The 25,365-nt window shown below is 41.4% G+C and overlaps 1 protein-coding gene across 4 annotated transcripts in view; it reads left to right on the top strand.

The window, feature by feature from the left end:
* The window catches only part of TEAD1 (TEA domain transcription factor 1), a 147,589-nt gene that overhangs the window by 91,868 nt on the left and 30,356 nt on the right, over positions 1-25,365 (top strand). For 2 of the 4 annotated variants that reach the window (XM_054171814.1, XM_009896507.2), the window contains 2 exons: positions 14,217-14,281; positions 16,958-17,020. In XM_054171814.1, the coding sequence (XP_054027789.1) occupies positions 14,217-14,281; positions 16,958-17,020 (128 nt within the window). Of the gene's footprint in view, positions 1-14,216; positions 14,282-16,957; positions 17,021-17,108; positions 17,172-25,303; positions 25,316-25,365 lie in introns of all 4 variants that reach the window. The other 2 variants (XM_054171813.1, XM_054171815.1) reach the window with 2 other exon arrangements.

Raw genomic sequence — 25,365 nt, 5'->3', positions numbered from 1 at the left:
TGCAGTAATTTTGGTTGGCGTCAGCGTGGTGCCCTTCTCAGCCTTCATTCTGCTATGCATACCTCAGAAATTTTGTAGCCGTAGAAGAGGGGAATTTCTCTAGCTGGAGTGAGGGGTTCCAGCATGCCCCTATTGCCTCAACAGACTTCCTGTTTCATTCTGAGTTTGAGCAAAACTGGGTCTTTTGCTCTTACTCAAGATCTTGTGGCTGGTATGCTTCCAGTTGTGAGTCAGAAGGGGCAGCTCGGCTTTGGACTCAACATCTCCCATTTAGTTTTCATCTTCAGGGAAAGATTCAAGTTAACATCATTTAACAAAAGACCTGCTTTGAGACTTGGCTTTCACCATAAAAAATAATCATTTTGGACTGTACAGCATCAACCTTCTGATAGTTCCATCTTTTATCTTCTTTTCAACACCATGGTGCTGGACCTTTGCATAAATTCTGTGTTTCCTTTTTTAAAAGCAAATCCAGTTCGGAACGGAGTTCACACATGAGATTTTCTGGCTTTAATTCTCCTACCACACACGTTTCAATGACAGTTACTTTTTAAAAGCTTGTTTGCATTCAGGTGATAATGTACTTTAGTATGGTTGGGGAAATGAGAAACTTCACACATGGCATCTGGAACTCCTTGTGGCTCACTACCCTCCTTGACAGCAATAATATGGCTATAAATTTCCCCCAACAGAAATCAAAGCTGCCTCAGCCATACCAGAAACAGCCTTCCATTTTCTTTTAAATGAATGTGTTGTTTTAGATCTCAGCTTTTTAATAACTTCATATAAACATTTGTGAGCCTCAGAGGTAATTCAGTATATTTTTTACTTCTTGTTCTTACGTCATAGAATCATTTAGATTGGAAAAGATCCTTAAGATCAAGTCCAACCATTAACCTAACACTATCAAGTCCTCCAGTTCTTCTGGAAAATCAGCCTATGGCTCAATTTAGTGTTTGGAGGGGTGGGTGCTGACTTACTCATATGCATCTCACAAAAGGAGAAAGGGATGTCACTCACTAGCACTCTGGGTAAGTCTGTAGCACTAATTTAATCTCTTTGTGCATATGTTGTAGCTATGCCTGATGTCGGGTAAAATTTCTTTGGCTGACTCAATGACCGTTTCTTTGTCTTTTAATAGCTAAAACCTAGTCTGCGCTAAAATGTTGATACTGCTGTGTTTGCCAGGTTCAGGCTGGGTTTGCCAGTTGCCTCAGTGAAAATGTCTTAATGACTGGTATATGTATTATAAAAAGATCAAAATATTGTAGAGCACTTGGACATTTGTACAACTAAGAAACTGGGTGCCAGGTGGACTTGGCAGAAGTTTAGGAGCAGCCTAGTACTGTGTACACTGCCTGTGTTCAAGCAAAGTACTGAGTGACTACACTTGTGCTTGCATAGGCAGAGACACCTGTGGATTGGGAAGGGCATGCTGATCACATTGGCACTGATCTGAAATATTCAAGGGGACTGATCTGAAATCAGATCGCTGTCAGGAGAGAGAAATCAACTCTCCAGTACTTAACACTTTAAACCCTTTATTTATTTGTTGCTCTCTACAACTATCTGAAGGGAGGTTGTACATAGGTGGGGGCTGGTCTCGTCTCCCGGGCAACCAGCACCAGAACAAGAGGACACAGTCTCAAGCTGCACCAGGGGAGGTTTAGGCTGGATGTTAGGAAGAAATTCTTCATAGAGAGAGTGATTGGCCATTGGAATGGGCTGCCCAGGGAGGTGGTGGAGTCACCATCACTGGAGGTGTTTAGGAAGAGACTTGATGGGGTGCATGGTGCCATGGTTTAGTTGATTAGGTGGTGTTGGATGATGGGTTGGATGCGACGATCTCGAAGGTCTCTTCCAACCTGGTTTATTCTATTCTATTCAACTGCTCGCTGCTGAAGCTCAGGATTGCTCCCTCGTCCCATACTGGAGTTCTCCATGTGTCAAGATGCATCCAGCCAGCCACTGGCCATGTTATAAGGAAGATGCAGGAATCTTGTTCAAGGCTTTGCCCATTAAGAAATAGCATCTGCAAAATAACCTGCCCATGGTGTGCAACAGCCTGTATGTTCACTAGGGGAGAGTCAGTACAGTATGGGCCGGGCAGAAGAGCAGTAAACTTTAAATCTGGACTAATGTGGCATAGAGAGTTATTCTGGGAACCACTAAAGAAGAGGAAGGATTGGTATTACTTGTCTTTACTGTCAGAGGAGAGGAGGGAGAGGGAGAGGGCAGCAGAGGAGTGAAAACTGCATGAGTATCTGAAGACTACAGATTACTGTATCGGCAGATTAGACTAAACAGGTGATAAAATCATATGAGCAAATGGAGAGCTTGGGAAGTGTAGAAATCTGAGTGACATAAATGTTGAATACAGTTCCAGGTCTGTGTGCATTTAAGCTTTGCTACATGAGGCTGCCATGCTCACAGTTCCTGACATTGCACCCATCATGTGTCTAGTGATGATAGCTGTGAGCATGCACTGGGACATATTTCCCCTGATTTGTCCTAGTGCCAGATCTGGCACCATAGTCCCCAGTGAAGCATGTTGGAGATGAGAAGCAAAGTCTTTCTGTTCCTCATGAAATGTCCATTGTTGCTGTTAGAAGGAGAAGCTACTGACAGTTGAGGCTGTTCAGTATGATAGCCGTGTTCGCATGGATGTGGGTGTAGGAGGGGAGGTACATGAAGTAGAGTGGGATTGATCTTTTATGTGCCTTTTTCACCAAAAATCTGAGAGAGCAGACCTCCATAACAGGCACAAACTGTGAAGAGAGTATGCAGCCTGAATGTGGCAGAACTGTGGCTGGAAGCCCAGTCTCTTCTCCCAGTCCCACATTAACAGTACTCAGCCACAAAAGAACCTGGCTGTAAAGTTTCTCTCCTACTGCATCAGGCCTAAAGCAAGTGAGATTAAGAATTGCACATGAAACTGTGTGTGCACTCCATTACTCATTTATCCAAAACAAATCAAAGGTTTTCAAATGTTATGTAAAGGCATCAACAGGGAAGCAAAAGTAGTGATTTACTATAGAAACAAATAAATGGTAGAAAGAGTATAAATAACTCTAATTTTATTTTGGTTCTTTGACATGTCCTAAACCTTAAAAGGTATATTTAAGAGAGCCCTCCCAACATCCAAAGTAAGTAAATTTATAGCAAAAATTAGAAACATTAGGACTCTACTGCATTTGGCAGATACACAAACCAAAATTTTCTTAGGATTCTCCAAGATAAAGCTGCATATTTGGAAAGGCACAAGTAGGTGTTTTAATGATAATGAAATCAGCAACATGGTATTTACACTGCTTGGGATGTACTGTGAACTGCTGGAATTGCTGGAGGCTGTGGAGCCTGGAAGACAGGGACAGGAGGAGTCAAGCATTTTTCACCCTCATGAATGAGTAGGTTATGAGGAACACTTCCAAATTTAAACAAAATGTGTTATGGCACAGTATTATTTGATTACTCAGCTCTTCATTGCTGTCTCATATCTGAGCTTCAAAATAGGCTGTTGTGTTCTCATACCTGACTTCAAGATGACATTAATGTTTCCTTTTCTCCCCTTGGGCTGATGTCCCAGGGATCCTTCAGAAGTGCAGGGATGTTATTCTCCACTTTAACTCAAACACCAGTGGCCCAGATGGGATCAACAGTGAGGAACTGATCTGGACAGGTCTGTATCACTTCTGGAAGCATGGACAGGTCTTTCTTCAGGCTAAAAATGAGTTAAAGGAGTCCAGATTTTAAGCATGCTTTGAAACTGGGTTTGCAAGGAATGACTTACCTTGTAGCTTGAGTATGTTTTGGGTCTCTCTCGTGGCTTCATAATTGGAGGGAAATATTTATTGTACTGTAGCTCAAATGACATTGTTAGCTATAAAGTCTCCACAAAATGTTACTTGGTGCTCATGAAATAACTTGGAAACCAAGGTTAGTGTTGGATTTATACCAAGCTCTTTCGTATGCCAGTCAAATGTTTCTCCACTTGGCCCATCTGCTGTCAAAAGCTGTCATCTAACACAAACTGAGTCCAAGTACCCTGGACATAATGCAGATTTAAATACCTCTTTGCACCTGCTGTGAAAATAAAGCATCTTAACTGCATGGGACACCGATAGCAAATAATTCATAAGCTAAATAAACAAGTTTTGCTAAGAACTGCATGAAATGCCAGTGCAGGGTCTGTGGAGCTGAAAATGAAGGCAACTCATGGGGTCCTCCCTTGCATGCAGATGAGTGTGCCCTCTCTGGAAGCCATATGGTGGGACCCAATCCCCGGCTGCAGGCTCTGGCACTGGCCTGGTTTATACAGACTCTGGATCTGGCCAGAAGCCCCATCTCAGAGTGAGAAGTGACCTGTTCTCTTAAAATCTCATTATAGTAAATGCTGCGTAGAGAAATCATGTCACAGCTTTTCCTGTTTGTAATGTCATCAGTGGAAGAAATTTACCTCCTTAATGCCTTAGCTTTGCTTTCTCTTGATGCTGCTTTAGGGCATAATGGAATCTATCACCAGTCACCATTAAAATGGGTGAAGGATTCAGAAACTTACTTGGCAGTATGCAGATGTATTTTAAAATGTGCTGGATTTTGTGGAGTCTGCTGGCTGTCTGCAAATTGAATGTGTGAGGCTTGCAGAGAGGAGGACCTCCATTTCTTTTGCAACTCGTTTGACTGGTAAATCTTGATTAGCCCTCTGCAGGAGTAAGGGGAGATGATCGCCCATGGATGTTTCTGGTGCTTTTACATCTGCTTGCCTGCTTGTGTCTACTGACTTTTTAATATGGATTTGTTTCAAAGTGACATTGTATAGACAATATGATGCTATTCTGTAAGGCAAGTGTTGTGTTATGTTATGTTTTATGTTATGTTGCCGTCTTTTAAGTACCATCACTGTGTGCAGTATAAATCTAGTTAAAAGAAGCTTTCAGTATTTCTGGTGTCTGCCTCTTAGAGTTCTTGAGTCACAGACTTGTACTCAGAACCTCAGTGAAGCATCAACACAGAATTTAAAGTAATTTTTTGGTCTTACTGATCACCTCTGGGACCTCGAAATACGGTTTTTGGGTACGTGCAGCTTAGCAGTATGTAGGCATTAAGATATACGTTTTAAAGCCACTGGAAAGTTGCAGTTATTTTACTATTAAACACGAGAAGAAAAGGATACTGCTGTAGTCATTGCTAAAGTGGATTTCTTAAAGAATAAACACTAGAAAGCAAACTGACACCCAGAATTTCTCCTCTGCAAAAAAGCATTACTTAAACAGTCGTAATTCCTTTTAAAATGAACTTCATTTTGCCTAAGAGACCAAACAGAACTGAAGCCACCTAGTGAGAAATTCTATTTTGCTAATTTTTATCTATTCTAATGCAAATAGTGGTTTTAATCCCCTTAACTCATCCATCATGCATGACAGGTCAGGCAGCCCACTGTCTGTGTATTGGAAGGATTCCTGTCCAAATCAGACTTTCTGTCAGTAGCACTGGGCAAGAGTCTTCTCCTTTCTGAACTGCCCATGTCTCTCAAAAATTGCAACTACCTTGGAAACCAACACAGCAATTACATGTGCATGTGGAAGTCACACAGTGCCTTTGCAGATAGGTTACTAAGAGTTCCTATCATAGCAGGGGAAAAAAAACAGAATGTCAGAATGAGGACATGTAGGGTTTTGTATAATCTACTAAACATCTGTAGCTGATCCAGAGACATGGCAAAGGTCAAGTTTGGGGATTTTTATTATTTTTTCCCTATGGGCATTTCTTTGTATATTCTGAAGCCCAAAAATCACTGATGTTTTTGAAATGCATTTTTGGTTGCAGTAAAATACAGGAAGTAGAAAATAATGTAGTTACAACAGAGTAAAATATTTCCATATATTCTTGTAACATGTAAAGTTTAATTAAATGGGATTTAGGGTAAATGGTAAAATCTTCTGAGACTGACAAAATATTAATGGATTTTCAAGAGAGATTTCTGGATTTCTTCTGTTTTAAATATGTTCTGTGTTTTTAAAAACTCAGAAGAACATTACTTCTGTGAAATACTTCCCAGTATGAAGACCTGCCAAACAGAATCCAAGGCATTGCATTAGAGTCAAAGACGACTTTTGAACCACATTTGTCCATAGGTCTTTTTTGTTGTTTTCTTTGAAACTGGAGCTGGGACAAAACCCACAAGTTTGAGACTTGGCATGAGGAGAATGTCTTTCCATGCTACTATTAGATCATTTCCCTTTTGCTGTATAAATTAAATTGTGGTATTGCTTCAATCTAGGATCATTTTATTGTTGTTGATTTTAATACAATACACAGAAAGTTCTTTTCTTTGGAAATACTATGATATAACTTCAGTGAGTCATTGTAATGGTTCACTCATTAGAATCCAATGGGATTATTTAGGTTATTTTGTTTCTTGGATCTTTTCTTTTCCTTGTCCTCTTGGGCAACCCAGTTACTGTACACTTTGCAAGCAGTTAATTTGTGTATAATATAATAATACTTAAGTGGCTTATTGTAATCTTGTATGTGTGTGCCAGCTTACACACACACCACTCGGGTAGCCCTTACAACCCGTTTTAGGGAGCTTGCGGTCTTTGTCTCCTCCCAGTCCTGTCCTGGGATGGCCTAAATTCACAGCCTGAGCCTTTGCTCAAGAACTTGGTGTAGAGTTAAACAACAAGCTCCAACAAGTCTAAAACACTCATTTGGTGTTTTTTTTGCCCCCACCCCATTCCCTGGGGGATTGTGGGGGGACCTGCCTGCATCTTTATCTTTGCCCCAGCCCTCTGACACGTCTGTGCAGAGAGATGGGAAGCCTGTGCTTGATGCAGCTTTGAGGCTGATTGTTTCTGCTACAAAACAAGTGAAAAGCAACTCTCATTCTCTTCCACACAGCCTGAGGAGCTATCTCCTGCCATATGTTCCCATTATTAAAAGCTGCCCAAACTTAGTGGTCCCACAGATTTGCAGATTTGGGCTAGGGCATTTCCTAGATGGGGTCTCCCCTTTTAATTTTAACACATCACATATGCTGCTGCTTAAAGAGGAAAACAAAACAAAGCAAAGCAAAACCAAACAAAACAAAAAAAAAAAAAGTGAAGGGGGATCAAGGAAGTGTTTGTATTTGGCAATGAAAAATATGTAAGTGAAACAGTTGCCATGAACTGCCCAAAGGGCTATAACAAATAACATCCTGGTTCACTAGTACATAAAATCTTCTCTATGGTTTTGAATGAAATTACTGTTTTGTTTTTAGGGTTGTTGTTTCTTGTTTGGGGTTTTTTTTTTCAGAATTGTAATAGTTGGAATACAAATAGGCTTATGTTTCTGTAATTGTGGTAAACATATTTTAGAAATTGCTGTTTGATCAACAGTAAATATTACCAGTTCAGAGGTTAAATGCTGCTGTTGAAGTCATTCAGGGAAATCCATCAGAAGTGTAAATATGGCAGAAAAAGCTAAACAATATGGCAAAGGAATATTTGCTGACTTAAGAGTGCAGGATCAACACCAATATTTTTCCAGTGATGCTAAACCTCTTGTAACTGCTAAATTGGATTTGTAGTTGAATGAAGTATCAGCTGCTGTTGGACAAGCCCATAAAGGCTGGACGGCTGGCCTTTTGTAGGCAGGGCTTAAAGGACGATTGATATGTTTTAGCACTTTTGGGATTATTGTGATTAGGAGGAAGCCATTCTGAATGATAGAGAAAAGGGTGTAAAAAACACAGTCCACAGCTGGTAAGCAGCATGTGTTTGCTATAAGGAGAGGTCACGACTAGTTGATCCTGCTGGTTCTGGTGTTAGATTGACAGTCAAGAAAACTTGCTATCAAGAAGCAGACCCTTTTCTCTCTCTCTCCCTCTTGTTTTTTCCCTTTTTTTTACCACCACCCCCCCCCCCCCAAATTATGCTTCTGTTGTGTAAAGACAAAGTATTTTCAAAATCTGGAACACTAACTGGTTGCAAGCTAGATGTTCAGAGAGACCGCTGCAAATTTAGGGTTGTTAAAATATCACCTAGAAATTAGTATTCAACCCATATCTGTGAGAGCAGTAAATAGGAGTTACAGAATTAGCTCTGGTGATTCTGTATTTGCCTTTTTCATATGTGTTAGTCTTAGCTAAAACCCTTTCTGCTTTATAGTAGAAAATTTATGCTAAGTATGTTGAATTTTCAAGTTTAGCAAACTTGCTAACTGTTATGCCGCTGGTATAGCCAAGATGTTTAGCGAAGAATAATATATCTTAAAAGAATAAAAAACAAACCCAAACATTTTACTATCTGGAAAACAGTTTTATCTTTTTATTTCTGTTAAACACCTGCTCTAGAAAACATGTAGACAATTTCATCTTATCTCCACTACCCACTTGGAGATGCAGCACTTCTTTTGCTGCTGCTTTTTTTTTTTTTTATTGTGAGCAGCCATCCGAAAGCTTGCAAATGCACATTTAAATAGTTGGATCTCTGACTCTTTTTAGTGGGGCTGTACCTCTTTCAAAATTTGAGTTTAGCATACCACACAGGAAAGAACACAAGCTTGCCAACTCCCGCTGAGCGTTTTTTCAAGCCTGTGAAAAGAATGAATTATTCAGCAGTAAGCATGCTTACAGCTGGCCATTTGGGAGCTTTGATGTGCGAATCAGGCCGTTGCATGAATGCCCTTATTGTCATGTTATGTGTACACAGTGTGTGAATTATTGAAAATAGTGAGGCCTGAGCCTCATCTGGTAGAGATTACAGTGCAGGCATGCTGGGTGAAGGTCTGTAATTGAAAATCCCCAGATGCTGTTTATTTGGCCTGTGTCACGTGGCCTACTGCAGAAAGCTTGTCTGAACAAAATGCTGCCCGCCTGGGAAGCGCCGCCCAGCCCCCTCTGAAGCCCTCGCAAAACCCAGTGTGTGGATGACTTAAACACCTGCCCATAATATTTTTAAAAGCTTAAATTAGATTTGCCTATAACGTTTAAATAGAGGATGCCTTACTTAGGGGTTTAAACTGCTTAGCCAGTTGTTGACTTGCAGAGCTCTTTTATCTACAAGAGGCTTTTTGTTAGCCAATTTAGCTTTAAAACATCCTCAGAAAGCAGCACCAGCAAATTTTAGCGAGCTCTCCCAAAGCCGAATGTTCCGCCAGCAAAATGGAGCAGAAAAACGCCGTGGCTGAGCGCTGCAGTGGAGCAGCTCTTCCTCTGTGGGCTGCCCAAGGGCCACATGGCCACCTTCTGACAGAGGAAAGTCTTCAAACCAGCTCGTTCCTCCTGGCAACATCCACACACAGGTTCTGGATCTGGATCCAGCCCATGCTCATCATCAAGACAAAGGGCTCAGTGCTGCACACCAGGGCCGTCCGGGAGAGCACTTGCCTGAGGTGCAGCAAGCTCCTCAGCGGGCTCGGCATCAAGCAAAGTTCCCGCTAGCTGTCCAAATTTGGCCCCGGGGCACACATGCAGTGTTTTTTCTTCATCAGGCCTTTGTAACAGCTTTGAGTAGAGGTGATCAGAAATGGAATTTACCAAAACCAGCTGAAAAGCTTTGCCATGGTGAAAATACAGGCATGTGCAAGACTTGTGAGATGGAAAGTCTGTGCAGGTCTGTCTCCAGGCTTTGCGTTTAGGATATGGATTTCCTGGTTCAACCCAGTGTCATAGAATCTGGAGAAATCCATAGCACACCATTATCTGAAAAGAACAGGCTTTTCTGCTTGGCTGGTACTGGAATTATGTTGTGGAGTATGAAAACTTTTTAAAATGAGCTGTTCATTTCCAAATTGCTAACTGGCTTGATTTCCCACACTTGCCTATTTTTATCACGTATGGATGGTGCCTATTACTGGGAGCTGGGAGGGTGGAGGTTTAATTTCTGTCATTAATGTTCTAAATAAAGATGCTTGCCTGCCATGTGGCTGGTGGCTCCACAGGGACGTGATGCACCAGCTTGCTGCCCTGTCACTGGTGGGGACTGGGTTTGAGCAGTGTCCTCTGTAGCTGGGACCTGTTAGAAAGGGACCTGCCATGGCTGGGGACATGTCCACAGCTAATGTAGATTCTGGTAGGGCTGCTGGTGGTGGCTCCTTTGCAGGGGTTGCTGGTTTTGCCCTCCTCACCCAGGGGTGATTTTTCACTTTCAGGGACCAAGAGTGGCATCCTTCAGCCTTCTGGAGGCTTTTATGTGGACTAATGCTTGTCTTCTTCAGGCTGGTTTTGGAAATAACGTTAGTGGAAGGAGGCTTCCCTGCACAAGGGCCTTCTGTTAGAACAACAACTGCCTCCCCCAGGGAGGGGCGGGTGTGAGCCTCCCCACTTTGCAGCTGCTTCTACTTATTTTGAATAAGAAGAGCAGAAATGTCAGTCCTCATGCTGCCTGTGAGGTGTCCAAGATCCCCACACACTCCCTTCTTTAGGATGATACCCCTCAGGGATGGGGCACTAATTTGGGAAGGCAAAAGGAGCCTGTGTCCCACTGGTGGGCAGGAGCAGGGCTGCCCTGGGGGCCTGCCCACGCGGAAGGGCCACAGTGCAGCTTTGGCACCCTGTGAAGATTTGCAGGTTTTTTAGCATCTGCACTGTTTTCTAGCTGAACTCCCTTTTTACTTTCTACCAGTATTGTAAAAGATGTTTTGTTGTGTACAGTGCCTCTTCCTCAGCGTAAGTCTGGGGAGACCTGTAGTTTGCAATTGCACTGACAGTGGAGAGGGACATGACAAATAGAGCCTGAATTTAAAAGGATTAAAAAAAAAAATAAAAAAAACCAAAACCACAAGAAGCAGCTTATATTAAATATTTGTAGTGGTCCTTCCCTGATCTTTTCAAGATCATTGGAAAAGATTCCTGTGCTGTGAACATGTTATATCTGACAAGGCACACCACACCTGTCTGATACCTGTACCAAAACATTCAAAGTAGGAGACTGTCAAAGCAAGATGACAAGAAGGAGCTGAATATTAACAGTTCATAAACCTGACCTCTCCTGCCAGGCAATTTCCCAGATATGTATGACAGGGAAAGAGAGGCAGGGCATCTGTGGAAAGGTATTTCCACAGCTGTGCTATCATTAGAGAAAAAAACAGATATATTTGTTAATGAGCTTTTTTCAACCTATGTTTTCTAAGGGCCAATTAAAGAAGTTCCTTGACCCTCCATTTATTTCAGACTCTTCATTCCCAAGAGCAGTAAAGCAAGTTCTTAGGATCATTAGACCCTTCCATTCTTGAAAATCCTCTCTAGGCCTTAGCTGATCAAGACAGAAGATCTTTTCTGTTAGTATCAGCCAGAGTTAGTAAAGAAGAGCACCAGTGTTTGGTAGATAACGTAAAGGATGTAAACATTTAGTCAGGGCTGTCTAACTTGTATTTATGGCTTTTTGGTAGTCAAAAAAGGAAATAATGTCTTTTCAGCTCATTGTGGCTGAGCAGAGCCCAGCTCGTTTAGTGAGCCTCGTGAGGCTACAGTTTTTTCTGCTCTGGCTAAAACTGATGCATGTTTCTTGGCTGTGTTGAAAGCATGACTGTAAAGAAAACTCTACCTTGTAGAGTTTCTCCTCTCTACTTTAAGTTGGATTTTCCCCCTGTTGGCTCCTCTTGAGCTAGATTCTAGCTAGAGTTCACCTTAAGGGGAAGAGATCACTTTGTAAAACCACAGGCTTATTTAGCCATACCCGTGCTGAGATAGCTAGTGAGAAACCCCACACTGATTCAAGCCAAAACACTTCATGGATGAACTGGGGCTCAACTGGAGACAGCACTTGACTGGTAATTTGAATAATACAGTCTAGACTTTCAGTGCTTGGTGTCCTTTACAAAGCTGCTTTTCCAGTCAAGCAGCTGCCTGGGAATCTGATCTTTCCTTTTAAAATACATTTTTAGCTTTCTTGACAGGGGAGCAAACTGTGAAACCATACAGTTTAAATCTTCTTTCCTCACTATGGCTGAGGGCTGCATAGGGCTACCTTAATGGACAAGTGATGACTGGAGGGACATGTGATGTGACCACTTACAGATGGAGGAACAGAAGATGGCAATACATCCTTTATGTCACCTTATAGAGTCACTGTCTGCTGATAAGGACAACCTCTTTGCTGTCTGTTAGCCTAGTACTCACTAAAGGGACACTGCAGAGGCATAAAAATTACCAAGTAAGAATATTTAGGAAAAATCTTGTTCAAAGCACATTTGGTATGATGTGCCATCATTGTGTACATTTTCCTCTCCCTTCTCATTGCCAGGGTGTCGGGCTCTTGACCTCTTTATCAGTTCCTTTTCCCAAACTGTATGAAATTTTTCCACTGTCCAACTTTTCCAACTAATGTTAACTGAGAGTAGAGCAATTCCTTTTCTGTCCATACCCAACACCTGCAAGTGAATTTGTAGTTCTGTCACTGTGAAATAGCTGCTGTTACTGTATAAGGACATAGGGTAACAGTCACCACTATGAAAATTCACTGTTTGAAGTGAACTGTTTGGATTATGAGAAAGAACATGAGAAGAGATAGATACAGAGATTGAGCATTTCCTAGTTTTACCTCATGAATACAAAGGCTCCTGTTCACTGCAAATGGCACGTAAGAACCTTGTGGGCACAACAAGCTACAGAACTTCTGTCCAACCAAAAGACTTGGTCTTTGCATGAAATTGGGTAACTAGCTGGTCCTCTGCTTTGGGAATCCCTCATTTGTGTGCAGAGATACTGCTTGTTTGTGTAGCTGCTCGTGCACAATTTACCTCTTGAAGTTTGTCATGAAGAGACCTGCTTAAGCCTTACAAACCCCATATCACCATTACAATGTTCTGTTGCAGGAAACTGGCACATGGTTCAGACCAAAACAAAAAGGGAATTGGAGCAGAACACAGCTCTACTCTGAAGCGTGTTGATATTTCATATTCTAGTACCTGTTTTGCAAACAAACCATAGAAGAGAGACGATCTGTGAGGCATTTGATACAAAGGGTGTAAATTAAGGCACATAGAGGAGAGAGAGAAGAAAAAAAGGAGAATAAAAGTCTAGTTTGACCAGTTGTGTTCATGCAGTCTTCCAGTCAGCAAAATGTCCTTCAGCCTAGGCAGGGTATGTTGTAGCTTCCTTTTCTATCCTCCACAGCATCAAAACAGAGAGTTTGAGTCTCTGGCTGATACAATAGGTACAATAACTTTATGCATTCCTTATGTACTTTTTGCTTCAACCTCCTTGTTTTCAGCTCATTTTCTACACATGTGCTGCTTATCTGCTGTGCTGAGTGCAGATAGCTTCATAACATAGGACTTGTTGAGCAAGTATATTTAAATTATTACAAGTCATGGAGAAATAACATAATATACAGTGAAAACAAACAGGACACCACATGAAACTGTGTTATCTTACATGTCAACAGTATTTAAGAAGGAAATTATTTGGAAAGAAAAATGTTCATTGGTATTAAGTAGCATAATGTGTGTGACTGAAGAAGAGTCAAATAGTGATTTTAGCAACTTGGAAATGCTGTATGCTTACAAGAGAAATAGAGCTCTGAATAACAAACCACAGTGTTGATCAGTCCCACTGCTGCAGGAACTTAGGCACTGCAGGGTGATCACTCTCCTGCGGAGTTAAGGGTGTGCTGATAACCCCCTGAACTAGGACAGGGATTTCTGTCAGTGAAGGATACAGAGTGCTTCCTGGCAGAAAGGCTAGATTTTTGCTGTCCTGCTAGTAGAATTAAAACTTGGAGAGGAGCTGATATAAAACTGTAACATCTGGATGATTGGCACTTCATCTTGGGTGTCACACAACCTTCTCACGAGCAGCTGATCCTCCCAACAGGAGTCTGTGTGGGCAAACACCACCTGATGCAGTCAGACACAAAACCAGGGGAGCCCAGATTGATGTCAGCCTTCAGCACTGGGGCTTCTCCAGTGAGAGATCAGCCTGGGTGCCACCTGGTCAAGGAGCTGTCTCTTCACCTGCAAACAGCTGCAGGACTTTGGTGGGAAACCACTGAACCTGTAGCCTTCTGCATAGTTTGTATGGCACATACAATGTCTGTTAAAAGGAGAGGGAAAATAAATACTGACAAACAATGAGAAATACTGCTTAACAGTTTGCAATGGAAAAGCGGAGTAGGTGAAATGAAAACCTGAGGCTCCTGTGCATAGAGCTCACATGTTTAAATGTGGTATTTTGGTGGTAGTTATGAATGTGGTGCTGCTTGTCCCTTACCATGAATTTTTCTTTGTTTCAGGTAGGAATGAATTGATAGCCAGATACATCAAACTTAGAACAGGGAAGACACGGACCAGGAAACAGGTAAAATAACCCAGTGGGGAAGTTTGCATGTCAGCGAGTGACAAAACGTGGCATTTAAGGCTTCAGGGGTTTTCTGTGTTTTAAGTCTGAGATGATGTAGTGATTTCACTGTTCAGATGAAATAGATATTGTTTAGAAAATTTTTAAAACTCTTGTTACTTTATGTTGTGCATCTTTTCAGTGGCAGTTTGAGGACATGTTTTTTATTGACTGTTGTGTATGGGAAGCTATTGTCCCCTGTATTTGGAGGGAAAAAATGCACGAAGCAGAAGTATAAAGCATTTTTTTCTCTATAAGGACAGTTACAGGATACAGCGATTATATTGAAATAGTGAATAATGGAACTTTTCAAAGTCCAGCCAATCTACCTATATAATAGAGGTTATGATCCTTGGATATGAGAGGTAAATAAATAAAAACTATTTAGCAAAACTGACTGTAATGATAATTTTAAAATTCTCCTAAGGTGCTACAGGCTCCTGGTCTGTGACTTTGGTAAGATTTCATTCATCAGAGTCAGAATAAACCTCTAACCAATCTCAAGTCTTTTTCAGATGGTTACCACATCACTATTACCTTACCTCATATGACTAAATCCCCTAATTTATAATATCCACAGTGATCAACAGCCTCACAGAAGGCACACTCTTTGTGTAGTTTATGTGGCACTTATTAAATCTTAATACTGTTTCAAAATGCTTTGCAAATTGCAGAGTCCACTCACTCTTTGTAACATCAAGTGCAATATTCCCCTTCTCTCCAGCCACGTGTGTGACAAAGGGGAAGGCAGAGGCTCGTACACTTGTGTGCTACGCATGTTTTGTAGTGCAGGGAAAGGTGACACTGAGTTGGCACACACAAAGATGGCCTGCTGCCAGCACTTGGATTTAAAGCACTTTGAACTGGCTGATATTTTGCCCTGGGTGGTGTCTTTTGTCAGTTAGGAAGAAAACATATGTACAAGGGATGAAAAAAGACATGAGAAGCAGAGAAACCACAGCACATAAAGGAGCAAACAAACGATTGACAAAGCAATCTGAAACAAAACACAAAGTCCCACATTCTGCCCTGCTATGCCAGTGCAAGTTTCCACAAGTTAGGAGTTATGATGGCATCTCAAAGTTACATCAGGAGTCAAAATGCAAACCTTGGGGCTAGATCCTTGCCCAGCATGTATTGGTAGAGCTGTGGTGATGTTCTGCTTCTGTATATGTCCATCACGTTAGACTCAGTGTTCAGAGAACTTTGATTGTCATGACTTTTGAGTTTTAACTGAGCGATTAAATGTTCCGATTGTGTATCTTGTATAACCTTTAACACCACTAATATCCCACTGAAAGCAAAACAAATGAAGATGTGTGAAAACTTGATCTGTGTTTAACTACAAATTGGTTAGTAAGCAATAGTATAACTGACTTACTTCAAACTCATTCCCAAGCTGCTTCCCAAAGAAGTACCTCAAGGTGGTCTTCAGGGGCTATGCTCATTTATGCAATACTGTTTGCTTCCCTATGAAAAATACAGGCTTTTTGGTACAGTTGGCATGAAATAGTTTTATAGAATAAGGAAGTCAAGTTTTGTTTCTCCTTTTCTTTTGCTTCGTTCTTTCTAGAGAGAAATTGTAACTGTTAGGGAATGTGTGCACCACCTGATATGATATGCCCTAGCTCAAACAAGAGGAACAGATTTCTCTTCAGTGGTTTTTTTACCATCACTGAAGGTTTTAAACTTTCACAACAAAGGGCTCTAGGATGCTGAGCACTACCATGTGATGATGCTGGGCAGCATCATTAAACCCTCATCATCAATAGCATATACTTCAGTATGTACTTGAGTAGACAGGAAAGTGAATCTGGGACCAGACCCTTCACTGCACCGGCAACAACTTCTGACCAATTGCTGGTCTAGTGCAAGACTGGGTTTACATAAATTTCTTGACAAAATGTCATAATAAAGGGCCAAACCTGGAGACCACTCAAGCTGATGTCAAGTTACTGGTCCCCACTTTCATGATTTTTTTGTGAGCAGACTCGATGCTGAGTTTACTGAGGAAGCCAACACGCATTCAGGGACCTATGTTGTGCCAGTATTTTATCATTTTTGCCAGCATTTAAAACATTTCAGTGGGGTCAAAGTGCAGCCTGAGGCCCTTCATTGGAGTTGTAGAACAAAATAAATAATGGATAAAACTTCTTGGTGCCAAGTTAGGCTAGTGGCAAGTGGTCAGAGTGGGCATCTGCATCCCCAGCAGATGGGGTGGTAAATCCTGTCGGCTGCCTGCACAAAAGCACAGGGCCTGGCCACAGATCGGTACCAAAGCATGTGGGCTGTGTCCAACTGCAAACTGTGTCTTCTGTCTTGTAGCTGAATGCTCAGACTGGTGGGTTACACTTTTTTTCCTTCTTTTTTTTCTTTTCTTTTTTTCCTCTTAATCAAGTCATTGCAGTGATGACCTGTATTGTTAAGCCTCAGTGCTAAGCGCTTGGTATCTGGCTGGGAATGTGATATCTTTAACAGCAGAGCTTACTGAAGATGCAAATAACTTCCTTCCCTCGGAAACGTTATTTTTTCTTTTAAAGAAAAAAATTAGACATTTTAAATTTGATTTGCTTTTTGTTTTTCTTTTGTTTGTTTTGTTGTTTGTTTTTTTTTCCCCTATAAACCTGAACAATGTAGGTGTCTAGTCACATACAGGTCTTAGCAAGAAAGAAAGTTCGAGAAATTCAAGCCGCCATTAAGGTACGTTTGGCTTGCCCAGTTGTAGGGGGCTTTTCATCTCCATGGTTACAGGCTTTTCCTTTGTTTCCTCCCTTCCCCTACCCTGCAGGTGTCTAGTCACATTCAGGTTCTTGCCAGAAGGAAATCTCGTGATTTTCATTCCAAGCTGAAGGTATGCGCTTTTCTGCTTTTGGGCTTGTGGTTGCTATGCCTGTCCCTTCCTCCTCCCCGCGGTGATGGGCAAGTGCCTGGTGCTGCTGTGCCTGTAACCTCGTTTTCCTGCATGTGGTAGCTGTCTGTGTCTCTTTGTGTTTAAACTCTGATTTCTGCACTAGCACCTATATTAAAAACATTGTTTTAACACTGTCCAAATGCAAAGTGAACTACTCTTTATAACAGCTCAGCACCTAAACCTGATTTTTAACCCATTACTCTATTTATTTATTTTTTAACAGTTGAATACTGGGAGTATATTTAAATACACTGGGGTTTTATGCAGTCCTGTAAAAGTTTTTTATTTTTTGCTTTTTCCAGAGGGGTATTTGGGGCAGTTGTTTTCCATTTCAAAATGGTTTTTGTCTGTGCTTTTGAAATGCTATCAATACTTAAAATAGATAATTTACTCCAACTGCCAGAGAGCACAACTTAACAAGATTGCTCTAACTATAAGGTGTTTCTAGAGTACAGTCTAGAATCACTTCAAGTTATGTACTATTTGCAAGATTCCCTGAATTTTGTAAATTTTTTTTAAAGTAAAATATTGACATTTAATCTTTGGAGAGCCACAGTCCGAGTCCTGTTCAGGAAGTATTAAGCATGTTTGCTTAATCTGACGTGATGAATTATGCACGTTCCTGTTTTCCCTGCTTCCCATAAAATATATTCTAAGGCTAAAAAGAAACTCTTGGAAATGCTTAATAGGGGTTTCTTGGATTGCTTGTGTTTTTTCGAGTTTCCCAGCAGTGATCTTGGGACCCTTACTGGTTTGTTTTCACATTATTTAAAAGTGGGAAGAGGGAGTTTTGCAGTTTTTGCTGTTGGTTTTTTTTTTTCTTTTCTTTTTAATAAAATAAATGAAGGAACTTGTAAATCTTTTTACTTCCCTCCTTTTTTTCTTTGTATCACTTTTTTTTTTTCCCAGGTTAGAACAAATCACATTTTTGTTCTAGCTAAAAAGCAAAAACTGTTTCAGAAAGTAATTTCACAATACTAAGGGGTGAGCACTGCAGATGCTTACCACAATCCTGGAACTGCAATGTATAAATAACAGCCTGGCTTTGTAACAGGCCTCCTTGACAGAAGCACTGGGTTTTTCATCCGCAGTGGGCAGCATGCTGGCAAGCTTGTATGGCTGTTGGTGGCTGGCTTTTTAGCTGCACTGGCTGAGCAGTTGGGGTTCGTAAGGAACAACTAAGACAACTTAAACATACTGCTTTTTAACCAAGGGTGCAATAATACAGAGATATGTAGCATTTTAAGCTTAAATTGTCAATCCTTGATGCCTAAGATAAGTAAATAGGTGGCCTTACTTTCAGAGGTGCTCAGCACCAGCAGCTCTCAGGAACTTTTATAGGACTGGTGAGCACTCAGGATTACAGAAATCAGGAAGCCCACTTAGATACTAAATTAAAGGCCTAGGAGGCTAACAAAAATATTTGATTTACTGTTAAGAAATATTTTCCTTTCTGAATGCCCCAAATAGCTTTAAACGTGAAGACAAAAACCCAAAAAATATTTTGAATTACTGCACCTGCTGTCTGATTTTTATTGAAGCTTTCCAAAGAAGAGAGAAAATAGCTAAACACTAATTATATTTGAGACCTCTAGCCTAGATTTGCAGTAAATAGAGATCCAGAGGGATTTTTCATTTTAAAAAGTCATCTGAAAATAGTAGATGATCTGATAGGGTAGCATTTATAAGGACTTCAGACCTTGCTGCCCCTTCCCACCCATCAGTAGGTTACAGCTTCTCCATAGCTGAGGAGCTGCCATTTTGATTCAAGGAATTGATTGCTTTAGGAAGTGTTCCCCACCAACATGCCCCTGATGCTCAGAAGGGGCATTTGCAGAAGTGAATGACTCTTCACTGATGACATATTGAGAACAGAATGCACACTGATGACAGACATTTGTCAGTCCCTGGTTTTGCTGCCCTCCAGGCATCACTAATGACAAAAGCTGCCCAGACCTTCCCTAGCAGATCTTGCTGGCCAGTGGGTCCTGGGTTGTTCCTCCTGCTCCTGCATCTTCATGCTGTCCCCAGGATTTAGCTCTACCAAGAGTCCTGACAGGACCCTGATGACACCTCCGCAGACTCCAGCCTAAGGGGTGCCTAGAAATAGCAGAGGATCCAGGCTCTATCCATCTACCTCCCCTTTTTCTTGCCATTCTTGGTCTCAGTGAACGTGGTGCCATGGAATGGTATCTGCCCACCTTGCACAGGCCCTTTTGGGAGAACTTGCAACCTTCCACAGATCTTTTTCTCTCCACATGGAAGATACAAAGCCTTGACACAAGAAGGTGCTACCTTTATGAGAAAAGAGAGCCCTCACGGGTTTTTGCTGCCGTTATTCCCTGGAAGTGGAAGAAGCCACTGGTCTTGGGCCCAAGATGGAACATGGCCTCCTTCAGATATTTTGTTAGGCCTAATGTCCATTTCTCTGACTATTCCTGTATTGAACCATCTCTATGATTGAATGTCCTTTGAAAATTGCCTGAGAAGGACATCACTGATGTGAAAGGAGAACAAGGTGAACACATTTTGGCATCTGTGAGTGTCCATTGTTTCACGGGGGGCCATTTTGGCGGCAGCCTGGGCTGAAGATAACAGACTTCCCTCAGGAAGATCACCAGCTCTTGTTCCCCTGGAGTGGGGCTGCTGATGTTTCTTGGTGGAGGGGTGACTAAGAAGAAGATAGCCAAGGAAAGCACTACTTTTGTTCCACTCTTGTCCTTCTAACAATGAGCTGCAATTGCTCTTTAAAACCTGTGATTGGTGGCATCCTGGGGGGCCGCTATTACTTAAAAAACCCCACATGCCTCTGTTGTCAAGTTTGCTACCTACAGCATGAAGGGAAAGCACTCTGTGTATTAATGCAGAGATCCTTCCTGACAGTCCATAGCTACAAGTTCAATGAGCTCTGACCTGAGGCCATCTCCCTCTCCCATGGTTCTTTCTCTTTCCCACCAGACATCCTCTCTGTGCACCTCCCATGCACAAATAACTCTTGTTCATTAAGTACTTGCTTGGGTATATTTTATACCAAGAAATCTGTCTCCCCTTGGTCTGAATTCTGCTCGTGACAAGGAGAGGATATGGGCCAATCTTCTAGTGCTTATCTTCTGCAAAAATCCCAATGGATGGAAGGATTTCAGAGTGACCTGCACCCATAGCATTGAATAGAGCATTACTGAAGCTTACAGAGCAGGCCAAAATCCCACCTGCATTCCATAAAATCTGCAAAGTCCCTTTTCTTTGGTGATAAATGCCTATAGTCACTCTGGATGGATAGATCCTTAGGCTGCAAGAAAGGGAAGTTTTGCCTGTAAATACTGTGGCTGCATTTCAAGAGCATCAGTAAAGAATGTCCCTTCAGCCCTTCCAGGGATGTTGTACATTTCAATTAATGTTACAGCAGGAAAATATTCCTGGTTTAGATATTTTTGTCTCAATTGTCTAAAGTGGTTGAAGTCTTTCTGAAGTTAGAGAAATTTCACCTCATGAAAATTGAAAGAGAGGCTGCAGTAAAGCTGTCCTTGGAGACAGATCTGAAAAGCAGTTCCCCTTTGTAACATTTCCTCTCATGCAGAGACTGGAGGAGGCAAAGCAGAACTTTTATGATCTAGTATTGTGTTTCCATGTCAAATACAGCAGTCCATAGTGTTAGGTGGCAGCATTTCCCACCTTTGCACTGACAGGGAGCCAAAGTCTCCTCTGTCCATTCAGGAGAAAAGATTGGAAGTTGTGCATCAATAGAGAGTAAAGGTCTTCACAGCAGGAATCTATCTTAGACTTTCATTTCAGATATTTTTTCACAGTGCAAGATTAATTAGAGACAAAAAGAAACATTAAAATGCCTACAGTTCATATGTATTACATGTTTTAAAATCCATTGTTCTACATTCCACATTGAGGGATAAAAAGAAAATATTGTTGTCAATTATAAAATGCTAAAGATAGCTCTATACTTTTAAAATGAACAATGATAAAAGCCTTGAAAAATTCCCTTTGATGTGAATGGAGTCTTCAGCATTTTGAAATACAATAAGATGGATTAATTGCTACTCATTAGGCAGCAAGTTGGGACAGCTTTGAATGCGCATTCTCTTCTTGGCATTAGCTATCGCCTGGCTGAAATAGCCAGCTTTTGTATTTACTCCTGTCTTCTCTAATAATAAGCAAATTGGAGATCAGGGCTAGAAACACTGAAGTGCTCTCTATCTTTTGTCCAGAACAATTGTATATTTTCATGATTTGTTTATCTTTTTTGAGCTACAGCTAATTATTGCAAAGGTTATTTGAATCAATATGGGACCTGAGTAGAAATAACATCTGCAAAAGTGCTTATTAGGAATCTATTTTATGTTAGTGTAACTGTAATATCCATTTGGTGAGCAAATTGTTTTTCCTTCTCTTTTGTAAATTTTTTTTCCTTACAAGAAAAGTTTTGTATTTTAAATATTGGTACAGGTTTTAGGGCTTCTCAAATTAATACTGTGTTCTGTTGTACTTATTTCTTCTCATATTGTCTTTTTTTTTTCCCCATAAAGTCATAGATAACATGGTATTCAGAGCCCCATTTATGATTCTAGGATAACAGCTTCTCTTTTTCGCTGTAGAACTTGCTTGAAGTGATTGATTGAATTATTCTTCTGTTTATGTTGAATTAAAAGAAAGTCAAGCACAAATCCTTTTGTGCTTGTCATATAGAACTCTTGTTTCATGTGGGGCTTTTATAGATATTAAGATTTAAAATTGGATGATACTGGGAAATTATTATTGTCTAATTTAACTATGTATTTTGCATTCCAAAACTAATGGGTGTTAAGTGAACCTCAAGGGCCTGATTCATTAAAAGTTATAGTGCATTAGACTGTTAGCATTTGCACCTTCCAAAAATGAAGTGTTTGCTACTGCTGCCGGAAGCAGTCAGCTGAAACATGAGGCAAATCCTGATCTCTGTTACAGTGATGATATTTTAGGGATTTAGTGGAACTTGACCAGACTTCTAAATTGTACTCTAAATCCACCTCAGTAACATTCATTACTAACTACATACCACAGCACAGAAGACTTTTTTAAAAGGAAGGGGAAAGCAACAGTCTTAAGAGCACAGTCTGTTGCTTACCTCAGTGTCATTCCTGGGCAGTAGCAATCCCATCAGATCTCATAAATTAAATAGGGTCAAATCAGGTCAGGGCCAGATGGGACCTATCCAAGGGAATACCTTAAACTCCAGTAGGATTTAATGATTCAGTAGGAGATATGGTCCCTACAATCCTCTGCTGAACCTCAGCATGGAACTCTGCAGCACGCTGGGCCAAACTTTTATTTTATGTACATCAGCATAAACCTTATTGACCTGAAAGGATTTATTTCAGCTTTGCACAGCAGCGTTAGTGAGAGGAAAAACGAAACCTCTCTGTCTTGGACAAGATAGGAAATCAAAGTCTTAACTATTTGTGGTCATTAAAAATCCCACAACGTTCCTGTTTAGAGTAGAAGCGTTAACCCATTTGTCCTGGCCCAATTCCAACCTGGGTAATTACTGTAATCTGCCTGTTTAAATTACCCCTGCCGTTTTAATTGGATATATTACTTTTCTTGCTGCCTAAATTGTGATGTAATACTATTGTGTGTTATTAATCAGTTACCAAGTTTCACTCCAGAAGAAACCCTGTTGCAGTGATAGGTAGAAAGACCCATTCCCTCTTGGTTAAAATCCTCTCCACTACACTACAATGTAACAAACCCCTAACATCTACTTGGCTTTTTAAAGTGACAGACAAGCTAATACGTCAATTTAAATAAACAGCTTTTAAATGTAGGTTTTCCCCATTTGTTTTTGAAGACTGTTAAATCTGCCTGATTATACAAGCATAGGCCAGCACCTTGCAGCCCTCCAAAACGTTTTCTGGAGCTGAAGGTAGTCTTTTGCCAATGAAAGTCAGGACCTCTTACATACTTGTATTTGATTTTGAATTTGTTTTCTTTCATATTCAGATGTGAAGTTTCAGTTACTTTGAGAAAAACTGATCTTCCAATTATGCAGAGTTTCTGAGGCCTACAAAAGAGGAAACTTCCTACTGCTCTGTGTTGGCCTGTGTCAATGTTCAGCAGAGCTGGCAGATTTGTCACCATTGGGAAACTTTGTTGGAGTCATTGAAACTCCTCAAGACAAGCTCACAGGGCTGGAAAATTTAGAGGGCTAACACAAAGCAAAATGAACTTGTTGCTCATGCATCTCCCAAGTACAGACTTTTATATCCCTGGAAAAGCTTTTACTTTTAAATTCGCCTTTAGTTTAGATCTACCTAAAGGCCATTATAGCAGCAGAACAGTATGAGTTTGGGAACTTCACAGGAGCACAGGCACTGGCTGCACCTTCATGTGGTGGCACTAGCATGGCTGTTAGCATCCAGGAGGCAGTGCAGGAGATGTAGCTATAGTGCCACAGCAGTTCTGGACAATTACAAGGTAGCCACAAAAAAAGGGCTTACAAAGTTTTGGAGGTTACAAGGAACCAGAGACGCGCATCTCTTGAATCATGGTATCAGCTCCCTGTATGTTTTGGTTTAGTTATCTGTCAGCAGACTGTGGGAGAGACTTGGATGGTTTGGCATTTCCAAGGCAGCTCGCTTTAAAAAGAGGCAGGAAAGGAACAGAAAAGTCTCATGAGGCTGGCATCCCCATATTACTTAAGGACAACTCCTCATTTTCATGTTTTCATTATGGAGGGTCCAGTTCTGGGCCCCTCAATTTAAGAAGGATATTGAGACACTTGAACATGTCCAGAGAAGGGCAACAAGGCTGTTGAGAGGTCTTGTGAGGAGAGGCTGAGGGAACTGGGGTTGTTTAGCCTGGAGAACAGGAGGCTCAGGAGAGACCTCATTGCTCTGTATAACTGCCTGAAGGGAGGTTGGAGCCAGGTGGGGGTTGGTCTCTTCTCCCAGGCAGCCAACACCAGAACAAGAGGACACAGTCTTAAGCTGCGCTAGGGGAAGTTTAGGCTCAAGCCAGGAGAAAGTTCTTCACAGAAAGAGTTATTTGCCATTGTAATGTGCTGCCCGGGTGGGTGGAGGTGTTCAAAAGAAGATTGGATGTGGCACTTGAAGCCATGGTTTAGTTAGTCATGAGGTATTGGCTGATAGGTTGGACTGGATGATCTCCGAGGTCTTTTCCAACCTTATTGATTCTATGATTCTTATTGTGCAGGAGTGTAGAGGGGCTGGTTTCTGGAGAGCTGCATGAATCTTTGGATGCTACCACATCTTAACACCCACCAAAACATTTTTCAGCCCAGTGGTCTGCAGACATCCAAAGGCATCCAGTAAAACATGCCATGCAGAAACCTGTGTATGCCTTCCTGTACTGAGGCAGGCAGACTTGAATGCCAGTAGCCAGCAGAGCCAGAGCTGACTTCTAGCTCTTACCCAGTGAATTGCTTGTGGTTTTAGGAAGTTCTACAAGTTGAAGAAATGACCAAGTTTTGCTCATGCACTGATGAATATGTGTGTTCCCACTCACCATGCAGCAGCAGGACAGAAGCTGTTCTCTAGATGCACTTAGCTGTGGCGAGGCAGTCCCAAGGCTTAGACAGGTCAGCCAGTAGTGTCAGTGCTGCTGCATGGGAGACAGTGCAGGTGAGTCTGCAGGCAGCACCACAGCAGGTTTCACTTCAGGCTGGTATCCTGTTCTCATCCAGTGAGGTGCTGCAGGAGCAGCTACTCCCCTGCTCCACCTGCTGCTCTCCTGGGCTGCGTCCCATAGAGGCACCCACAGGGGTTCCATGCACTGCTCAAGGAAACAAGCTCAGCAACAATCCCTTCATTCAGTATCTGCAGCTTTCACACAGGGAGCTGGTGGTTATTAACCCCCAGTGTTTTGTTTTTAGAGTTTGATCCTTTTTTTTTTTTTTCTTTTAATGAATCAGTCCCTAGGTGAAAATAATGCATTTGTTTTGAGCTGATATTTAATGCTGAGCAAACTGCTCTTCCTTTGTCTCTTACTATTTTGTTCATATTTTGCTAAGAATCTGCTGTTCTACACAAGCATTTTAATAAACTGTTTGTTGTTGTATCCAGGTAACAAGCATGGTAAGTATTTTAACTAAACCAAGTATTATGTACCTTAGCTGTGCTTGGCA

Source organism: Dryobates pubescens, chromosome 22, assembly GCF_014839835.1.
Source record: "Dryobates pubescens isolate bDryPub1 chromosome 22, bDryPub1.pri, whole genome shotgun sequence".
NCBI classification, from domain to species: Eukaryota; Metazoa; Chordata; class Aves; order Piciformes; family Picidae; genus Dryobates; species Dryobates pubescens.
This window is presented reverse-complemented; position numbering and strand designations above follow the sequence as displayed.